The sequence below is a fragment of the Phyllostomus discolor genome, chromosome 2 (genome assembly GCF_004126475.2).
Source record: "Phyllostomus discolor isolate MPI-MPIP mPhyDis1 chromosome 2, mPhyDis1.pri.v3, whole genome shotgun sequence".
NCBI classification, from domain to species: domain Eukaryota; kingdom Metazoa; phylum Chordata; class Mammalia; order Chiroptera; family Phyllostomidae; genus Phyllostomus; species Phyllostomus discolor.
In genome coordinates this window covers 103,035,070-103,056,396 of record NC_040904.2, presented here as the reverse complement: position 1 = coordinate 103,056,396, position 21,327 = coordinate 103,035,070, and the positions used below count along the sequence as shown (strand labels likewise).

The 21,327-nt window shown below is 37.1% G+C and overlaps 1 protein-coding gene across 4 annotated transcripts in view; it reads left to right on the top strand.

Annotated features, from left to right (window-relative positions):
• CCDC14 (coiled-coil domain containing 14) overlaps positions 1–18,741 on the top strand; it is a 46,144-nt gene extending 27,403 nt beyond the window's left edge. For 3 of the 4 annotated variants that reach the window (XM_036018200.1, XM_028505168.2, XM_036018202.1), the window contains 4 exons: positions 4,365–4,447; positions 6,504–6,722; positions 6,798–6,930; positions 15,507–18,741. In XM_036018200.1, coding sequence (XP_035874093.1) covers positions 4,365–4,447; positions 6,504–6,722; positions 6,798–6,930; positions 15,507–16,443 — 1,372 coding nt within the window. In that variant the 3' untranslated portion in view covers positions 16,444–18,741. The remainder of the gene's footprint in view (positions 1–4,364; positions 4,448–6,503; positions 6,723–6,797; positions 6,931–15,506) is intronic. The other variant, XM_036018201.1, reaches the window with a different exon arrangement.
• The last annotated feature ends 2,586 nt before the right edge of the window (positions 18,742–21,327 follow it).

Here is a 21,327-nt window from a genome sequence, read left to right as displayed (position 1 = left end):
AGGGAAATAAAGGGGAGAAAAAAAGAATGGGACAACTGTAATAGCATAATCAATAAAATATACTTAAAAAACAAACAATCTCTGCTGATTTTCATAGTCAGATGTTATGTGGGTGCCTCTGATTACTCTCAGCTGGTGAGTGTGAGTTTTCAAGGGGAACCTTTGCAGGGCCAGCCCTTTTTGCATCTCTGCCCTTCCTACCAGTCCACGTTGCTTCTTATGTAAATCCTTATTTATAAGACTTCTCTTCAGCTAGTGTTCAGTTGGTTACTCAGTTTGATTACTCTATATTTTAGTTGTAATTCCAATTTGGTCCTGGGAGGTGAGTGTAGCTTCCACCTACTGTGCCTCCATCTTGGATCTCCTGGAGAGCCATAGTATTAAAAAAATTTTTTTTTAAATATTTTATTTATTTATTTTTTTAGAGAGGGAAGGGAGGGAGAAAGAGAGAGAGAGAGAAACATCAATGTGCGGTTTCTGGGGGTCATGGCCTGCAACCCAGGCATGTACCCTGACTGGGAATCGAACCTATGACACTTTGGATTGCAGCCTGCACTCAATCCACTGAGCTACGCCAGCCAGGGCTAAAAAAAGGTGTTTTTTTTTATCACATACTGTACAAATACTAACTTGAAATAAATCACAAATCTTAATAGACAAGCTAAATCTACAGAACTGATAGAACAGGAGAAAATCTTAGTGATCTTGGGTGAGAAAGATTTTTAAAATATAACAAAAAATATAAGTAGAAGACAAATGTTGTACTTCATCAAAATTGAAAATGTTTGCTTTTCAAAGGCCATTATTACTAAAAATGGAGAGGCAGACAACAGAAAACATTTGCAATACATCTATCTGATGAGGGATTGGTATCTGGAATGCATAAAGAATTGTTACAGCTCAATCAAATGGGCAAAATATTTGAATAGATACAATAGAAAAGAAAATATATGGATATCAAATAAGCCCATGAAAATATGCTCATTGTGACTACTCATTAGGAAAATGTAAATTAAAACCACGATGAGACACCACTATATTCCCACTAGAATGGTTAAAATTTAAAAACCTATACCACACCTTAGTGGGAATGTGGAGAAACTGAAACTTGAATAATTTACTGGTGGAAATGTAAAATGGTACAATTACTTTGGCAAACAGTTTCAGCTTCTTAGAAATTAATGGTACCGTACAATGTAGTCATTCTACTCCTAGGGTTTTACTCAGAAGTGAAAGCTATGTACTTGTTTTGAATGTTCATAGGAAACAACCCAGATGTTTGTCAGTACCATACAGTAGAATTTCACTCAACAATGAAAAGAAAGGAATTATTGTTACATGCAATAGCGTGGATAAATCTCAAGATCATTATGCTGAGTGGAAGTAGCCAGGCTAAAAGTATATATACTGTATGATTCCATTTATAATTGTATATTGTGTAAAGGTATAATATAAAATTCTAGAAAGCACAAAGTAATCTATAAATCAGTGATTGGAAAGAATGTTGTGAAGTGGGGCATGAAGACATTTTAAGAGGTGAGAAATAATTGTGGTGATGGCTTCACATATTGTATGTCAAAGCTTATCAAATTATACATATTAAAATTGTAGTTTATTGTATGTAACTTTTATCTCAGTAAAGATATATTTAAAAAGAATGAATGAACTAAAAAGAAATATTTGCCTAAATGTCAGGTTTTTTCTTTGTTAAAATCAAGCATACTTAAATATTCCTAATATTTTTAAAAAGCATATGTAACTATTCTTTTCTTTAAAAATTCTCTCTTGTCATTTAATTTTTTAAAATCATGCATCAATTTTTAAAAGCCTGACCTTGAATGCTGAGAATGAGTGAAGAAGAGTAGTTAATGGTACAATTAGGTTGGAGGAGGAAATGTTTTCTTAAATATGAGAGCAGTTTATTATCTTTCTTAGCTCAGGCACATGAGCCAGTAAAGCGGGAGAAGCTGCAGGTGGAGAAGATAAAATGAATGGAGTAAGAGCAGTCCTTTAGGGCAGGGGTGTCAAAGTGATTTTCACCAGGGACCACATCAGCCTCACAGTTGCCTTCAAAGGGCTGAATGTAGTGTTAGGGCTGTGTAAATGTAACTACTCCTTAACTAGGGGCAAGGAGCTCTGCATGCAGCTGGGTAGAGACAAGGTAGAAACAAGGTGTCCGCAGGATTTGGCCCTTGGGCCTTGTGTTTGCCATCTGTGCTTTAGGGCTTAGGAGAAGACGGGATCCAGGGAGTTGAAGAGGCTCCCCTTCTCTAAGACTAGAAGAAAGAAGCGAGGATCAGTATACATATGGATACACTTATACAGAAAGATAACAGATTTTTGTGCCAAAACCATGTTATTTTTGGTGAAAATAGGAAAGTATCCTACTGAGAAGAGGAGGGTAGGGATGAGAGGTTTATAATGAGTGATGAAAAGTTGAGATTGACTATGTTGAGGAAGAGGGGAGAAAAATCTGACCAGGGATGTACAAAAAGATTGTCAAACAAAGCTTCTATCACATACTTGGTGTATAAAAGGGCTTCAGTGCCTGCTGTTTTTCTGGAAAATACCACAAGTGTTCCACTTGCAGTTATGGATTACCAGTCTGCGCTGCCTTTTCTAGATCTCCCCTCATTGTTGTAAAGGGGAAACTTTAGAAAAGCAGAATTCTGTTAAGGATTATGCTGTCGTTCTGTAGATCAGCGGTCGCCAGCCTTTTTGGCACCAGGGACTGGTTTCATGAAAGATAATTTTTCCGCCAACCCGGGTGGCCGTGGGGGAGACAGGAAGTGGAGCTCAGGCAGAAATGCGATGGTGTCCATGGTCGGTCGGTTGGTTGGTTGGTGGAGAGGAGGGAGGTTAGGGGCTGCTGCTGTAGATTTGTTTTGTTTTTGTTTGTTTTTTTACTTCCTAATGTAACTTGGAGATCTTTCCATGTCAGTACATATGGCTGTCTCTTTTTTTAAATACGTGTGTTAGTATTTCTTAGCATGGATATACCATAATACTGGAGCATTTTAAGTTGTTTCCAACTTCTCATTATTAAATATTGCTGTTGTGAACATCCTTGTATGTTACAAGATTATAGATGTTTTCACATATACAGCTATTTGGTTAGAATTATTTTGTTGAAGGTTATTTTATTGGATACTGCCAAATTGCCATCCGAAATGGTTATTATACCAATTGACTCCCACCAGTTGAGATAATTCGTTGCCATATACCACATTTCCCTCACCAACAAGTGTTGTTATTTCCTTTGTTTTTACCATTCCTTTGGCCATAAAATATCTCTTGTCTTAAACTAGCATTTGTTCATACTAGTGAGGCTAAGCAATTGTCATATGCTTACCAGATGTTTCTGTATCTTATGTGAGTTGCCCATTCTTATCCTTGCTCACTTTTTACTGTATTTCTTACTGATTTGTAGGATCTCTTTAAATGTATGGACCTTTCTGTTATATATGTGGAAGGTATTTTCTTCCAGACTATTAATTCTAGAACAAGTTTCAAATTTTGATATAGCTAAATCCTTCATTCTTTCCCTTGATAGTTGCTAGATTTTGAGTCTTGCTTTGGAATGCCTTCCCCACTTCAGGACCATGTGGATTTCCACCTAAAACTTGTATAGATGGTTTTGTTTGTATATTTTATGTTTAGTTCTTTAATCCATCTGGAAGTAATATATGTAAATGATGTGATTCAGTAACAAAATTAATATTTTAGATTCATTAACAAAAATAAATAATTCTGGAAAGATACTAGAGATAACCTTTACTTAATATTAACTTCTTAGAAGGAAAGGAAACATTTGTGGTTCCTTTCGTGTGTTCATATTTGTGAAGCAGCTCTATATTGTGAAGTTCATTTGTAGGGAAAGTTGCTGCCTATTAGCATTCTCTTTACTTAAACAGGTCATTAACTTGTCCATTTGATAAGGAAATTACTGGAAGCATAGGTTTGTTTCCCAGTTTTATCAGTGTGGGACAAACCAAACAGATAGATGCCTGATAGCAGTCATTGTAGGTATTCTAGTTCATAGTTATGGCAGATCTTTTAAAAACCAGAAGAAGAGATAGGAAATGAAAGAGGAATAATAAGAAAATCACTGAAAAGATAAGACAATAAAAAAGGAAAGAGGAAGAATTGGAGAAGTTAACCTTTTAATCTCAGGCCTATAAATAATAGTGATAGTGTGGTTTTGTTCATTTGGTGTTTTGTCTTGCTTTGGGGATGAGATGGGCTTCTGCTCTCTTCCTGGGTACCAGCATGTGTGTTGTCTCTTATAATAGACTGTCAAATGCACACTGTTAAATGAACTTGGAATTCTCACATTCATATTTATGTTTCTTCATTATTTTTAGGCAGTTGAGAATTTTGAACCAGCAGCTTAGAGAACAAGGAAAAACTAAAAAGGCATCTGGTTCTCAGGAATGCAACCTTGAATGTAGGTAAAAGAACTTTAAGAGCTGATGTGAAATTCTTTGTGGTTTTGGAAATGTTGATAAAGAATTGAGCTTTCTTAATTACTTTTCTTGAGTGGACTTTCATTTTAATCAAAATTTTTAAAAATAGGAATAATTATTAAAATTTAAAATAGTGCAGAAACAAAAATTAAAAATTCATGACATCACTTCCCAATAATGTATCCCTATTTCTTTTAAAAAGACTGTATTTCCTTTTACATATCCTCTGTTAGTATATAATTAATTTATTTCACAAATAGTTACTGAGTACCTAAGATGAAACAGGCAATATTAGAACTATGTAAGTCCTTTCCTTTTTTAGAAATGAGATTTGAGCCCTGGCTGGCATAGCTCAGTGGGTTGAGCGTGGGCTGTGAACCAACACATCGCAGGTTTGATTCCCAGTCAGGGTACATGCCTGGGTTGCAGGCCATGACCCCTAGCAACCGCACATTGATGTTTCTCTCTCTTTCTCTCTCTCTCTCTCTCCCTCCCTCCCTTCCCTCTCTAAAAATAAATAAATAAAATCTTAAAAAAAAATTAGATTTGTACAGTATATATTCTTCTGCAGCTTGCATTATTCACTTAACATGTTGTGGTGTTTATCCCCAGCAAAATACATAAATATGTTTCTTTCTGTTTTAAGAACTACTTGGATATTCTGCTTGTGTGATTATATCATAATGTATTTAAAGTCCTCTGTTGATACATATTGAGATAATTTCCCCATTTTCCCAATGCAAACAGTGCTACAGTGAAAATCTTACATATATGTCTTTGTGCACATGTGTGAGCATTCTTACAGATGATAACAGTAGAATTGATGAGTCATTGGGTATACAGTTGCAGTTTTGATAGATATTGCCATATCATTCTTATCACAGAGCTTGAAGTAAAAGAAAAAAACTAATAGTACTAGAGGAAAAGATGAGAACTTATTATTATGTTTTTGTAGTTTGGAAACTTTTCCTAAGCCTGACAAAAACTCAGATGCCACAAAGGAAAGATTGATAAAATAGATCTTGGGAATTTTTTTTTTATTTTCTGCACAACAAAATTATAAATACATTCAAAATCTATCAACAAAATAGGGAACTTTTTTGTATTACATGATACAACAAAGGCTTACTTTTCCTAATATTTGAAATAAAAATATGAGCACCCAACAGAACATGCATCTCAGAAAAGTGTTCAACTCCACCTGTGTAATTTTGGAAAAGATTGTTTTGATCCCATTCTGAATAAATGATGGGTGTACAGAGGAGGAGAGGGAGATAGGTCAAGATGGAAGGTGAGGAGGTCAGTAGTTCCCATTCTAACTACCTTATCCCTTTTTATTCTCTACTCATTTATTTATTGTTTGCTTCAGAGAATTTATGGCTACTTGTAATTACCTGCTCGTTACCAGCTCCATGAGAGCATGGGGCATGTCTTTGTTGTTCACCACTGAGTGGCTGGATTCTACTGCAGCGCCTCAGCCATAGTAAGCCTTCACTCAAGGCTTTGTTTTTTAAGTGGATGCTGTCATATAATTTTATAGCCATTAAATGGAATGTGATAGCTCTATGCTGATACACAAAATCTTATAAGAGAAAAAAGACAAGTTAGAAACTATAGGTATACTGTGTATGATTCAAATACTTGTTTTATGCCAAAGTATTTTCCAGAAAGATACCCAATTTAATAGCAGTCACCTCTAGGGGGAATGTGGAGGTAGAGTGGGAGTGAGACTCTTCATTGAGAATCATTGGTATCATTGGTGTTACGTGGTGTTGGGATTCTTTAAAATTTGTGCATGTATTACTCTTTCGTTAAAATATTTTTTAATACCCCGAATATCAATTGGAGAAGAAAGGCATGACTTTGGCCAAGCAATTTTTAAAAATAAGTTTAGTATTAACATAGAACTGCTCAAGCATATAATTGTTAAGCAAAATCAATAAAATTTAAGCCTTTCCTCTTCTAAAAACAGCTCTTTCCTAGGTTTGTAGTTATTTAAATTGGGGAAACAATTATTTGATCTGTTTTGTCTTACAGTGTTTTCCCTTCAATCATTGAATAAGTCACTGCAGAATCAATTACAGGAGTCACTAAAGAGCCAGGAATTACTACAAAGTAAAAATGAAGAGCTTTTAAAAGTGATCGAAAATCAGAAAGATGAAAACAAAAAATTTTCTGATATATTTAAAGAGAAAGATCAAACTATACTTGAAAATAAACAGCAATTTGACATTGAAACAACTAGAATTAAAATCGGTATGTATTTGAGCTGTAGTTATGGTCACATTTTTTAAAAGGAATAAGGAAACTGAAACTCACTTGTCGTTTTAGAATTGGAGGAAGCCTTAGTCAACCTGAAGAGCTGCCAGTTTAAGTTAGCAGCTACTGAAAAGGAAAATCAGGTATTGGGAATAACATTACGTCAGCGTGATGCTGAGGTGACTCGACTGAGAGACTTAACGAGGTAAGATTGAATATTTAAATAACTTACTCCTTTCAATAGATATACCTGTGAACTTTGCAATAATTTTAGACTGCTTTCTTTCCTTTATTTTGACAGTGTTTTTGCTAATTTCTGCTTTTTTAAATTCTGTCCCAGCTGTTAATGTAGAAACTTCGAACCTGATAAATGCTTTTTAAAACTACGTGATTCCAGGAAAAGGGCTCTGATAAGGAGCTAAAGACTTGCTTACCAAAAAGGTTAAGAACTGTCTGGCTCTACCACTAGAGAGACCTGAGTGGAATCCTAGCTCTACCATGTTTTAGCTATATGACTTTAAGCAAGTTATTAATCTCTCTGAACTTTACTGTCAAGCGGAGACATGAATAAGGCTGATAGGGGGACAAAGAAGTAACACGAGAAGCCCTTACCATAGTAAGCCCTCATGCCATAAGATCTTGGGTAAGTCTTTAGACTCTTTGAGCCTCATTCATCAGTAAAGTGAAAAAGTTGGCAGCTACCCTTAAGATTCCTACATTCTTGAATAAGTCTTTACTCAAAATCACCTCATCCAATTTTATATGAAGTTTAGTTTTCTGTTTAAATATTTGCTAAGAATTGGATTTTCAAGTGCTTTTTAAGATTGCAGAAGAGAAGTCAGTTATTTTAGGCCTGAGTATCTTCAGATCTGACCATGCCTTTGAATGATTCTGGAAGTTCATAGTTCCAAATATAAAGCAATCCTGAATATCAAACAATTTCCTTTGTGTTTTAAATGAGAAGATCCATTTTGAATTATAAATGTTCAGGAAAATAGATAAAATAGTAATATATATGTAATATTTAATTTGTTAATTTAGTTTTGTAAACATTTGAAATCACTTTATATAAGCTGTGTTAGCATAGAAATACTGCTTTTGGTCCACATTCATATTTCAAAGAATAATTTCATTCAAACATTATTAACTGGGAAAAACAACAGACACTACTTATTTCCACATAGTGCTATAATTAATTAGGCTTTAATCAGTGTTTTTAAAATGTTGGCTTATACCACTCCCATTCAAAGTAAAGTAATTGAGAGAATTTCCTTTCTTAAGAAAGTCTTTATAAGGTTTCCAAAGAAAAAACATCTCTTCTGAAAATACGTTTTGAGTGAAAACTCAGTTATCAAATATTTATGGTAAAAGAAGCCAGTCACAAAAGGCAACTTATCATGTGAGTCCATTTGTATGAAATGTCCAGAATAGGGAAATTCATGGAAATAAAAAGTAGATTAATGGTTGCCAGGGGCTGAGGAAAGAGGGAAAGAATAGGGAGTAACTGCTAATGGGTATAGACTTCCCTTTCAAGGTGATGAAAATGTTCTGAAATTAGATAGAGGTGATGGTTGTCCAGCTCTATGAAATACTAAAGAATACTCAGTTGTATGTTTTTAAAAGGTATATTAAATATAGTATATAAATTCTATCTCACTAAACTTAGAAAAGAAGTATATATGGTGTATGGTCAATTTGGGAAAGCACAACAGGACAGCAAGTCAACATGGTCAGGGTCCATGTGTGGTCACTTGGGTGTCACTGGGAGTGTCTCTGCCCTTCTAAGTGCTTGATTCTCAGCCCCAAGTAGAAAATGAAGCAGAGGGCCTAGTCTCTGGGAGTTTACTTTTCTTCTCACTAATTTTTCTTCATCATACCACAAAATCCTTCTTTATGGGTATGATCCATAAAGCTTCTTTATGGGTATGAAATCAGAAGCTGATTTTTTTTAAAAAAGTCTCTCTTCCATATGTATTGTTTTATTTGTCCTCATCTATGGAAGGAAGATTTTAATATCTGCATTTTCATAGATGGGGACAACTCGGACCGTGGAATTTAAATATTAATAGAAATTTAGTAACAGAGCTAGGACTAGAACTCACATCTCTTAATTCCTAGCCATGTTTTTAGTCTTGCACATGTCATGGCCTTAGATAAAATAGTTTATCCCTGGTAAACAACTCCATGCCTAAACCTTAGCATTTTTTCTAACCTGGGAGATGGATGGATAAATGGATGGATTTATTTGCTTACTCACTTACTCAACAAACTGCATATTATGTTCCAAATATGTATGTGTGACTTTGTGATCACATATATAAAGTGACATATCACCAAGCAAAAAACATATTCTAGTGCTTTGTAGGGAGATAACATCTTTTTAAAAGATAAAATGGACTAAAAACTATTTAACCTGAGTGATGCATTTGTGAAGAAAATAAAAGTGTAAAAATAGTTTCTAAATAAATGATAGTATAATTATTCCAGAAAGTAGCATAAATGGAAGCCCCCAAAATGAAGGAACTTATCTGACTTTCATAGCTAGTTGGTGCCTAAGTTAGTACCTGAGCCAAGATTTTGGATTCCCTCTTCCACCTTGCTTACTGCTTTGAAAGGACAGCTTCTCTTAGAAGATGACTCATTATTGAGAGGTTTTTCTGCCTTTCTAGAAGATACCTTTGTACCTGCATATTCTTTCAAAATAGTCTGCCTTTTCCAGTGTCTATTAGGAATGAAGAAAGATTTGCTTGCAACTGGAGCCATTTCTTTTATTTATTTATTTATTTGTATTTTTAAAGTATTTTTTATTGATTATGCTATTACAGTTTTCCCAATTTTTCCCCCTTTATCCCCGCTCTACCCTGCCCCCCAAACCTCCAGCATTCCCCCCCTTGGTTCATGTCCATGGGTTGTACATAAAAGTTCTTTGAGTCCTGTGTTTCCTATACCATTTTTTATCTCTTTCCATCTATTTTTGCCTACCAATTATCCTTCTTTTTCCCTGTACCTCTCCCCTGGTTTTCCTCTCTTCTCCCTCCCCACTGAAATCTCTCCTTGTGATGTTCATTTCTCTGATTCTGTTCCTGTTCTAGCTGTTTGCTTAGTTTTTGTTTTCATTGTTTTTCTTTTCTTTTAGGTTCATTTGGTAGTTGTGAGTTTGTTGTCATTTTACTGTTCATAGTTTTGACCTTCTCCTTTTTCTTAGATAAGTTCTTTTAACATTTCATATAATAGTGGCTTGGTGATGATGAACTCCTTTGAGTTACCTTATCTGGGAAGCACTTTATCTACCCTTCCATTCCAAATGATAGCTTTACTGGATAGAGTAATCTTGGATCTAGGTCTTTGCCTTTCATGACTTGGAACACTTCTTTCCAGCCCCTTCTTGCCTGCAAGGTTTCTTTTGAGAAATCAGCTGACAGCCTTATGGGAACTCCTTTGTAGGAAACTGTCTCCTTTTCTCTTGCTACTTTTAGGATTTCTCCTTATCATTAATCTTGGGTAGCTTAATGATGATGTGCCTTGGTGTGTTCCTTTTTGGGTCCAACGTCTTTGGGACTCTTTGGGCTTCCTAGACTTCCTGGAAGTCTATTTCCTTCACCAGATTGGGGAAGTTTTCCTTTTATTATTTGTTCAAATAAGTTTTCAATTTCTTGCTGTTGTTCTCCTTCTGGCACCCCTGTAATCCAGAAATTGGAATGTTTCAGGTTGTCCCAGAGGTTTGTAAGTCTCTCTTCACTTTTTTGAACTCTTGTTTATTCATTCTGTTCCATTTGGATGTTTATTTTTCCCTTTTGTTCCGAATCATTGCTTTGAGTACTGGTTTCCTTCTTGTCACTGTTGGTTCCCTGAATATTTTGCTTTATTTCATTGTGGGTATCCTTCATTTGTTCTTTCATTTTTCAACTAAACTCAATCAGTTCTCTGAGCATTTGATTGTCAGGGCTTTAAATTCTCCATCAGATAGGTTGGCTATCTCATCACTTAGTTCTCTTTCTGAAGTTTTGCTCTGTTCTTTCATTTGGGCCATATTTCTTTGTCTTGGTGCATCTGGTAAGTTGTAAGTGGGCGGGGCCTCAGGTATTCACCAAAGCAGGGCAACCTTCCTTGGTGCACTGCAACGCTGCCTGTGGGGGAGGGACCAGAGAGGGAACAATGCAGCTCACCTGCTTGTCTCTAGTGCACTTTCCAAAGGATTCTGTGTGAGACTGGGAGCTTCTCCCACCAAGGCAACCACCGTAGTCCACAGCCACTACTGAGTCTCAGTTTCGTTTTCAGCCATCCCTGCCTGCCCACCCAGTCCTCCACCTCACCCCAGTTTTTCCAAGCCGGCTGTATGGTCCACCACCTTACTGATCTGGTTGTTCTGGTTAATTTTTTCTTTAATTCCTTGTTTGTTGGAGTTCCATGCAGTTTCATTTTGTGGTGCTTCTGGTTGTTTATTGATTTTAGATTGGTTATCCTCCTTTTGGTTGTATGAGGAAGTGAAGGGCTTCCACCTACACCTCCATCTTGGCCGGAACTTCTCCCATTTCTTAACATTTACCCTAACACAGAAGCATAGAAACTGAAAAAGCTCATTAATAATTGTATATTATCTGCTCTTACAAGAGACTATCTAAACAATTAGGTATTTAGGTGTTTTGTTTTCCTTTTCTTAAGACTCTCAAGAATTTTCCTGCCAGTGTTTTTCCATTGTTGTCAAGGACCCTTTATTTTTGTGCTGCTGTGAATCCTGCCTCATGACTGCCAGTTACTCTATTAGATGAACTGTAAATGATTGTCAAGTTGTTTGTGAGCTGACTAAGCACAATGTCTGATAAGGGTTAATACTACTACCACATTTTCTTTTTTATTTTAAATTTTATTTTAATTGTTGTTCAATATAGTTTTTTGTCTTTTACTCCCATCCCAGCCCACCCACCCATCCCTCCCCACTTCCCTCCCGTTCCCCCCACTCCTGGTTTTTGTCCATGTGTCCTTTATACTTATTTCTACAAACCCTTCCCCTTTTCTCCTGAAATTCCCTCCCCTCTCCCCTTCTGGTCACTGTCAGCCTGTTCTCTATTTCAGTGTCTTTGGTTGTATTTTGTTTGCTTGTTTTGTTGTTTAGGTTCCTGTTAAAGGTGAGATCATATGGTATTTGTCTTTCACTGCCTGGCTTATTTCGTTTAGCATAATGCTTTCCAGTTCCATCGATGCTGTCACAAAGGGTAGGAGCTCCTTCTTTCTTTCTGCTGCATAGAATTCCATTGTGTAAATGTACCATAGTTTTTTGATCCATTCATTTACTGATGGATGAATGACATAGCTTTCTTTATTTATGTGTTCATGCCCCGACCCAGGATCAAACCCACAACTTTGGATTGGGATGCTCTACCCAACTGAGCTACCTAGCCAGGGCCAAAAGTTGAACTTTTAAAACATCCTTATTGGTTAGTTGTAATCATTTAAAATTACTTGTTGATGTGCTTTTAATCTTTTTTTACATTGGTGTGTGTGTTTTTTTTAAAGTACATTTTACTGATTATGCTGTTCCAGTTGTCCCAGTATTTTTCCCTTTGCCCCTCTCTCCTTAGTACTCCTCTTCCCTCCAGTACTCCCTCTCTGCTTAGTTCATGTCTATAGGTCATGTGTATAAGTTCTTTGGCTTCTCCCTTTCCTATACTATTCTTAAACTCCCCCTGTCTATTGTGTTCCTACCAACAATGCTTTTTCTGATCCTTGCACTTTTTCCCCTTTTCTCCCCCTCCCCACCCAGCTGATAACCCTCCAAGTGATCCCCACACCTATGATTCTGTTCATGTTCTAGTTGCTTAGTTTGTTTTTGTTTTTGTTTTTATTTTTTAGATTCAGTTAATACTGTGAGTTTGTTGTCATTTTAATGTTCATAGTTTTGATCTTCTTTCTTAAGTAAGGCCCTTTAACATTTCATGTAATAATGGCTTGGTGATGATGAATTCCTTTAACTTGACCTTGTCTGGAAGCACTTTATTGGACCTTCCATTCTAAATGATATCTTTGCTGGACAGAGTAATCTTGGTTGTAGGTCCTTGCTTTTCACCACTTTGAACACTTCTTTCCAGCCCCTTCTTGTCTACAGGGTTTCTTTTGATAAATCATTTGACAGTCTGATGGGAACTCCTTTGTAAGTAACTCTGTTTATCTCTTGCTGCTTGTAATATTCTCTCTGTATCTTTAACCCTTTTAATTTTAGTTATGATGTTTCTTGCTGTGGTCCTCTTTGAGTCCAACTTGTTTGGGATTCTCTGTGCTTCCTGGACTTGCATGTCTATTTCCTTCACTAAATTGGGGAAGTTTTCTTTCATTATTTTTTCAAATAGATTTCTAATTTCTTGCTCTTTCTCTTCTCCTTCTGGCACCTATTGATGTGAATGTTGGATCTCTTGAAGTAGCCCAGAAGCTGCTTATACTACCCTCATTTTTTTGGATTTTTTTCTTCTTTTGTTCTGATTGGTTGTTTTTTGCTTCCTTATGTGTCAAAACATTGATCTGATTCTCAGCTTCATCCACTCTACTATTGTTTCCCTGCAAATTGTTCTTTATTTCAATTAGTAAATCCTTTGTTTCTAACTGGGTCTTTTTTTATGCTGTTGGGATTCTCACTAAGATCACTGAGCATTTTTATAAGCAATATTTTGAACTCTGCATTGAATAGATTGCTTATCTCCATTTCATTTACTGGTAGCTCTTTTTTCTGGAGTTTTGGTCTTTTATTTGGGCCATGTTTCTTTGTGTCCTTGTTTTGGCAGCCTCCCTGTTTGTTTCTGTGTATTAGGTAGAAGTGCTTTGACTCCATGTCTTGGTAGTGTGGCCTAATGTAGTAGGTGTCCTGTAGGGTCCAGTGGCACAGCCTCTCCTATCACCCAAGCTCGGTATTCAAAGTGCATCCTTCGTGTGGCCTGAATACACCCTCCTCTTGTATTTGAGCCTTGGTTGCTGTTGGCAGATCATTGAGAGGGATTTACTCAGGCCAGTAGCTTCTAGGATTGGCTGTGACCACTTACTACCAACCTCTACCCTCCAGAGTGGTGGTGCTGTAGCATGATCTGTTGCCGTCCACTGGGTGCCCTAGTCCCGAGGTTTCCCCAGTGGTGCAGGCCAAGGTCAGCCCCCACCTGTGTTTTTTTGGGGGGCCTCCCTTCCAGAACTATAAAGCAATCTGAGATTGCTGCTATTTGTGCTGGGCCTGGGACTCACTGAGGCCAGCTGTTGCTTATTTGAGAGGAATTAGGAAGTAGTACCGAGTGAGCCAAGACCAGCCATTCATATGGCATAGTGGCTTGGGTCAGCTAGTAAATTGGGTGGGGTGGAGTCTCTGGGGATCTCCAAGGCAGCTCAGACAGTGTTAGTTAGACAGGTTGATGGAGTCTCAAATATGGCATCAGCATGCCAGCTCCATGGCTCTGAGGGAGGAGGGCCCAGAAAGGGGACAATGGCCTCTGCTTGCCCAGATGTATGACACTTCAGCCTCTCCCAGTATGCCAGTGGTGCCCTTCAAGCTGCTGCCTGGGTGCTGGAGCTCAGAGGGAGTGAGTCTGAGTAGGTGAGTCCATGTGTGGGGGGTTTTTTAAGTGGAACTACTTGGGGTTCCAGCAGTTTCTTCCACTGACTCAATCCTTGCTGGTTTTTGTAGCTAGAAGTAGTCGGGACTTATCTTCTTGGCACTAGAACCCTGGGCTGGGGTGTCTGGTGTGGAGCTGAGACTTCTTGTTCCTGAGATATCCCTCCCAAATTTTTATTAACCACAAGTGGGTGAGAGACCTGCTTGTTCTGCATCTGCACGCCTCCTACTAGTCTGCATGGATGTGGTTTCTTTAATCCTGTAGTTGTCATACTTCCACTCAGCTCGATTCCTGACAGTTCTGAGTGATGATTGTTCTATATTTTAGTTGTAATTTTGATGTGATTGTGTGAAGAATCAAGCCATGTCTGCCTACCCTGCCATCTTGACCAGAAGTCTAAATTGGTATATTTCTTACCAATATGAACATAATGTCATTGAATTCAAATAGACTTAGTATAAAATGGCTTTAATAGGACTACTAATAAAAGCTGCCATTAAAGGAATAACCATTTAGCCTGAAAATATATTAAACACATTATCCTTATATTTTATTATTTTACCTTATTTAATATTCACTGTAATTCTAAACTAGGTTATCTTCCTTTTGCAGTTGAGGAACTTGAGATTCAGAAAGCTTGAGTGACTTGTCCCAGATTATAGCTAGTGATAGTGTTAGGATTGGATTCATTTTTTGTTTGACTTCAAACATTGTGTGGTTTTCCTTAAACCACATTTTTCCTGGTACCTAGTTGTTACATATACTGATTTATGCCATGTAATTTTCTAACCATTCTTTTTTTCTAGTATTACTCCAGTGGCCTTTGACTATATATTTGAAATGGAGATTAATAACTTAATTACTAATAGCATCCACTCTCAAATGAGTAGTGTGTTTACCATTTTGCAATGTTTCTCAAGAATAAAGCATCTTCATACCATAAGAGAAAAAAATTTCCAAGCCTCTATTTTAGATATAATATTAGACTTGATGCACACCAAGGTCTTTTATCATTTATTATTTTAATTTACTGTTTCTATAGAATATTCTATAATACTGTGCTTTCAGTTGCTTTTCCCCATATTAAAAACCAGGCACTTGCCTCTAATCCTTTCCTTTAAAGATGAGGCATATATTAGTAAATGGAAGAAATGGGTAAAAAAACTAATTAATGTACTAAATTTCTTTTTAACAGAACTTTACAGAGCAGTATGGCAAAGCTTCTCTCAGATCTTAGTATGGACACTGCTCGCTGCAAGCCTGGAAATAATCTTACTAAATCACTTCTGAACATTTATGAAAAACAACCTCAACATGACCCAGTCCCTGCTCAAATTTCCATAATGAGCTACCTAAATAAGTTAGAAACAGATCCTACTTTTACTCATTCAGAGCCACTTTGTGAAATTAACAATGAGGAAAACATAGTGCCAGATAGGCCCTATGAAAATGTTCTGCCTTCCAAAGGCCCTCAACATAGTGACCCTAGGAGCATGGAGGAAGCATTGGCCCCTGGAATCATTTCTACCCTTTCAAAACAGCATTCTGATGAGGAGAGCAAAATTACAACTTTAATAGAAGGTGATTGTAATCTGGATAATACAATTTATATTCCGTTTGCCAGAAGTACTTCTAAAAGGAAATCACCGCTATCTAAAAGATTATCCCCCCAGCCACAGATCAGTGTAACTCGACCACCACTGCTCAGCAACAGTGGACCTGTCTCAGAAAAAGAAAATAGAACATGTGCACCCGGAGTTTGTTCTTCCTCCAAAAAGGAGGCAGAACATGCATGTGAGAAACTTTCCACAACAGCTGAAATGGAGGACAAGCAGCTCCTCAAGAAAATAAAGGAAGCCATCTGCAAGATCTCTGCTGCCACTGAGGGGCCACAGGAACCAGCTGTGTGTCATGGCCCTTCCACTTGTCAGAGCAGCAGCTTTCAAGTGAAAAGTAGTACTGTCTGTGATGGTAGCTTTTTAAATTCCGACTTGATGTCTGACTGGAGCATCTCTTCTTTTTCAACATTTACTTCTCGTGATGAACAAGACTTCCGAAATGGCCTTGCAGCACTGGATGCCAACATTGCTAGGCTCCAGGAATCCTTAAGGTCTGGTGTTCTAGAGAAGTGAACTCAGGAAAAAAAATTGAGTATCTCTTTTTAATAATAGAACTTGGGTATGTGGAATACATATTTTAAATTTTTGTATAGAGAAATGATGTTTTATATTAATTATGTGTGAAAAAATAAATTTAATAATTTATTATTGGAATATATTGATACTGTGGAACTTATAAAAACAGGTCATCTTAAATTTACATTTGCTAAGAGAAGAAAGTTGTAGATAACTAGGGACATATTATAAATAATATTTTATTTTAGTACTTAGCAATTTGAGTTCTTTTATTATCCTGCTGGGCAAAGGGTGCAGGTTGGAACAGTTCTCTAAAGGATAATTAGAAGCGAGTCCTGGGGTACAATTTACTGTGTTCAAACTAGAGTTTCTCTTTTAGGATTCCTTTTTGTTTTTTTAATATCATTGTGTTTTTTATATGGGATTCTCTGCTATAGGCTAGTGTTTTGGGTGAGCTGTATGAACATTTAAGACAGAAAGTACTCCACCTCTTAAAAAAAATTAAGTGATCAACTAAAATACAGGTAACATCCTAAGTTAGCATATGGTTTCTTAAAGTTTTGGCACTTCTATTTATTTTTATCCTGAATGCATATTTAAGGTCATATGATATGCATAGAAACATAAGAGTTCAGTTAAACTTCAAGGTGGAATATGACCCTAACAAAATGGAAGAGACATTGCGTTTCATAGAAGTTTAGAGGAGAAAGCCTAAAAGTGGTAGGGGGGACCTAGAAGAGAAGAAACTTCATTTGTATCTTAAAGAATGTATAGGCTTTGAATAATCCTATGAGTATCCTCAAAATGTTTATCCCATAAACAGTATCACAAAATTCAGAGGCTGATTGAGTGGTATATTAAGAGTGTGGTAAGTACACTAACCTGACTAAAATAGAGAAGTCAAGATTATATGATAATGGTAATAATAATAGATGATAACACATTAAGAAGAGTTGGGGCCAAATTGTAGAATGTTAAAAGCTCCAGGCAGAGGTGTAATTATTAAACATGATGTCACTGGTGTTTGAATATTTTTGGTTGTGGCAGTGCTTTTTTTTTTTTTAATTGAGGACCACCAGATGAAATTGTGTGTTCTTAAAATTGCATAGTGATGGTGAATAGGAAGGATTAGAGGAGAGAGAGAGAATGAAGACCACAAAGAAAGCTGTTAGAGTAGTCTAGACGTAATAAGCCTTGGGCCATAAAAAAAGACAAATCGAAAATTTTTTGTAGGCTTGGTGATTTACTAGAAAATGAAAGAGATGGGGGAATCAGAGGTGATTCCAGTGTTTTCAGTTTGGTCACTTTGAGTCAAACTGAGCAAACGTCGAAAAGGAAAAATCAAGTTCTTAGTCAAGTTCCAAGTTAACAAATTCCAAGTTTAGTCTTGATAATAGTACTGTAAATGGAGAGTGGGATAAGGAGAGAGAGAGTGCCCTCTCAGTAGCCCTCTCTAGATCTTCAAAATGTAAATTACCTCATCTTAGTCTCAGAGGGTCAGTGTAGCCCCAAATCACAGCCCTCTCACAGTCCTTTCATTTGTCCCAGAGTGAGAGAAGCTATGTGAAGTATCCCTTAATCTCTGCCAGGGCAATTCAGTATCTCCTGGTAGATACTGGGTGTAGAATGGAAAAGAACCATCTTTCAGCATTTTGACACTATTCTACTGTCCTTGCATCTGATCTGTGGTGGTTAGTACAGAAACTTTACAACGGGTTTAGTATTTGTCAATATCATTGAAGATGAAAGAAGCCGATTCTGTTTGACCAAGTGTAGAGAGATCCCAGGGGCAGGGCTAAAGAAACTAGAGAAGTTACATGGTACACATTCTTCCCTGATTCGAACCACCCTCACAGTTTAGCAGATCTTGCAGAAATCTTTATTTTTGACTAATCATGGCATTTATGTCAAGTGCTGCAAAGGTTAAGAAGGTCTGCTTAAACTGCATGGAAAGCAGAGCAGAACTGCAAGGCCTAGTTAGATAGAAAGGGCATGCAGCCAAATAACAGCTTACGAAGTATGTATCTAGTGCTCACATTGTGAGGGCCATCTCTTCAGCTAAAGATTCATTCAATGAATGAGTTAAGTGAAAGCTCTAATATGTGTCAGGTCCTCGTCTGGGCTTAGAGAATACAGTGAGCAAGACATAATCTCTGCCCTTAAGGAACTACAGCGGGATATAAGAAAAGGAACATGTAATAAGTATGGTGAAAGAAAACAGGGTTAGAGCACAAAGAATGACAAATTGGCTTAAGTTTTAATTATTAGGATAAGAGGCTATTTCTCATAAGTTAAGTTTAAGAGTTTAGAATTTAAGCATACCAATAGATAAACAGATTTGATTTGCCAACTAACGATCATTTTTCAAACCTTCTAATTCTAAATTCTCTTCTGCTTAGAATTGCTTAAACAAATGAGTTCTACAACTGTCACACCTCACTGTTTTAGTATATCAATTGTAGAGTACTGGGTACCATTTGGCCTAAGTAGGACCTCCCAGAGAATTATTAGAAGAGAAAACTATACTTGCACAACAGGAAGGAAGGAAGGAAGGAAGGAAGGAAGGAAGGAAGGAAGGAAGGAAGGAAGGAGGGAGGGAGGGAGGGAGGGAGGGAGGGAGGGAGGAAGGAAGGAAGGAAGGAAGGAGGGAAGGGAGGGAGGGTAAGATCTTACGTACCTCTGAAGGGCTTGGCTTACAAGCTGACTTTTCAAAAGGACTTTAGAAATCATCTGTCTCATACCCAAAGAAGGAATCTGTTCTACATCGATACCTACTACCAGTAAGATGCCAAACACATCATGTATATTCCTTTTGCCTGAACCACTCTTTCCCCCAGCCTCCTCCTGACAAATTCTTACTCATTCTTCAAACCCCTGGTACTACTTATATACCTTGTATATACCTCTACTGATTCAGGTATCAGCTTATTTGTCAACCTTCCTACCCTTTATGCTTCTTAAGGGCAGGGACCAATATTTATTCATCTTTGACACCCACTGTGACACTTGGTGTCTGTCATATAATAGGCAGTTAATGACTTGTTGGACCTAACTAAATCCCTGACAAATGATCTCCTAGGCTTCACTTGATTTTCTCCCAGTGTTGGTAAATTTATAGCTTTTTTATGCACATCTAAACTTGCATTAGCCACCTTGTAGCTTTTATTCTTTATTCCTATTACTTCTGAAACAAAATTCACTTTTGTTTAGCAAACATTTGCACACTATTGCTTATTATGAGGAGAAGCCACAGATTGTTAAATATTTAGGACAGGAGATCGGGCAGGAACATTTTTAACTATGTCACTAGTGCAAGGATAATCTATCCCACTAGCCTATCTCACTAATTTGTGGGAGGGATAAATGTAGGGAAAGATTGGAAAACTGGAGGACAATGAACAATCTGACTTAAGAGAACATTTAAAGAGCCCTCGGCATCCTGCTTGTCCTCATTTGATGTCCTCCAGTTTGTTAGTGTCTTAAAATTTAAATCCAATGAGCTCCAGATGTGATGTGATGTTATCAGGCAGAATACTTCTAGATTATAATTTCCTATAATTTTAAATCATTTAAAACTGGACAAAGATGAATTGGCTATCTTTAGCCATCATATATTATTGCAGATCATATTCAGTCTAGTTTTCAGATATTCACATTGTCGTTCTCAGTGTCGAGTGGCATCATGTTAGGACAGCTTGGGGGCCCAGTTCCTGTCCAGCTAGAAATCAAAGCAGTTTCTCTAAGACAGGTTTTGACCAAACAAGTGGCCTCAAGTATCCTGAAAGGAAGAGCTCATGTTTAATACAAACTAGAAGTGTCCTTGAAGCCATATCTCAAATGCCATAAGGAAGGGTGAAAATAACTAGACTGGGCCCTGGCCAATGTGACTCGGTTGGAGCATTGTCCTGGAGACCAAATGGTTGTGGGTTTGATTCCCAGTCAAGGCACATACCTAGGTTGTGGGTTCGATCCCCAGTTCAGGCACATACGGGATGCAACCAATCAATGTTTTTCTCTCACATTGATGCTTCTCTCTCTCTTCCTCTCCCTGACTCTCTAAAAACAGTGAAAAAATGTCCTCAGGTGAGGATAAAAAACACAAAAAAACTAGACTGGGAATTAGGAGTCCTGGTCCTGTTTTTCTGTATGAACCTTGTTTTCCAGTTATAAAATGTGAGGATTTGACTAAAAGTTCTCTAATCACTCTATGATTCAACAATATTTAATCATGTATTCTAGCATTTTGACAGGACATATCTTTAATTAGTCAACCATGAATACTCTACTCAGAATATTTAGAACTCTGTATGAAGTAGACACCATTACTCCAATCACTGGGATGGCCCTGCCAACTCCAGAGAAGATTTAAGGAAAGAAGGTCATTATTTGTCAAATGATTTTAAAAACCTGTGACATTCCTGGTGTCTCTTAACAATTCCATCTATCTCTGGACTAATTTTTAAACAGCATCATATCTATTAGCATTCCCTAGTTAGAAGATTGAAATACTCCTGGTACAAAAACATCATGGGTAATTTTTGCTTTATATTTTATAGACATTGACTTTTATAGCTAAAAGGGACCTTGTGATCACCTAGTTCAATCTCATTTTTAGGAATAAATCAAAAAATATTAGACACTTGCTCAAGGACACACAGCTAACACCTTGAGCCAGGTAGTGAGTCTCAGTCTATCATGCTTTCCTCCCTATATTGTCTTCCCACCATCTCCTAATCTCATAACTATTTAAAACCCTGGGGACCAAATCTGTCACCAGTATCTAGTTGCATGCATTTCTCTCTTGACTAACATGGTCTAAGAATAAGGAATTTTTCTCTGGGATCTTGAGAATTAAGTAGGTGAAAATGCTTTGAGAATAAT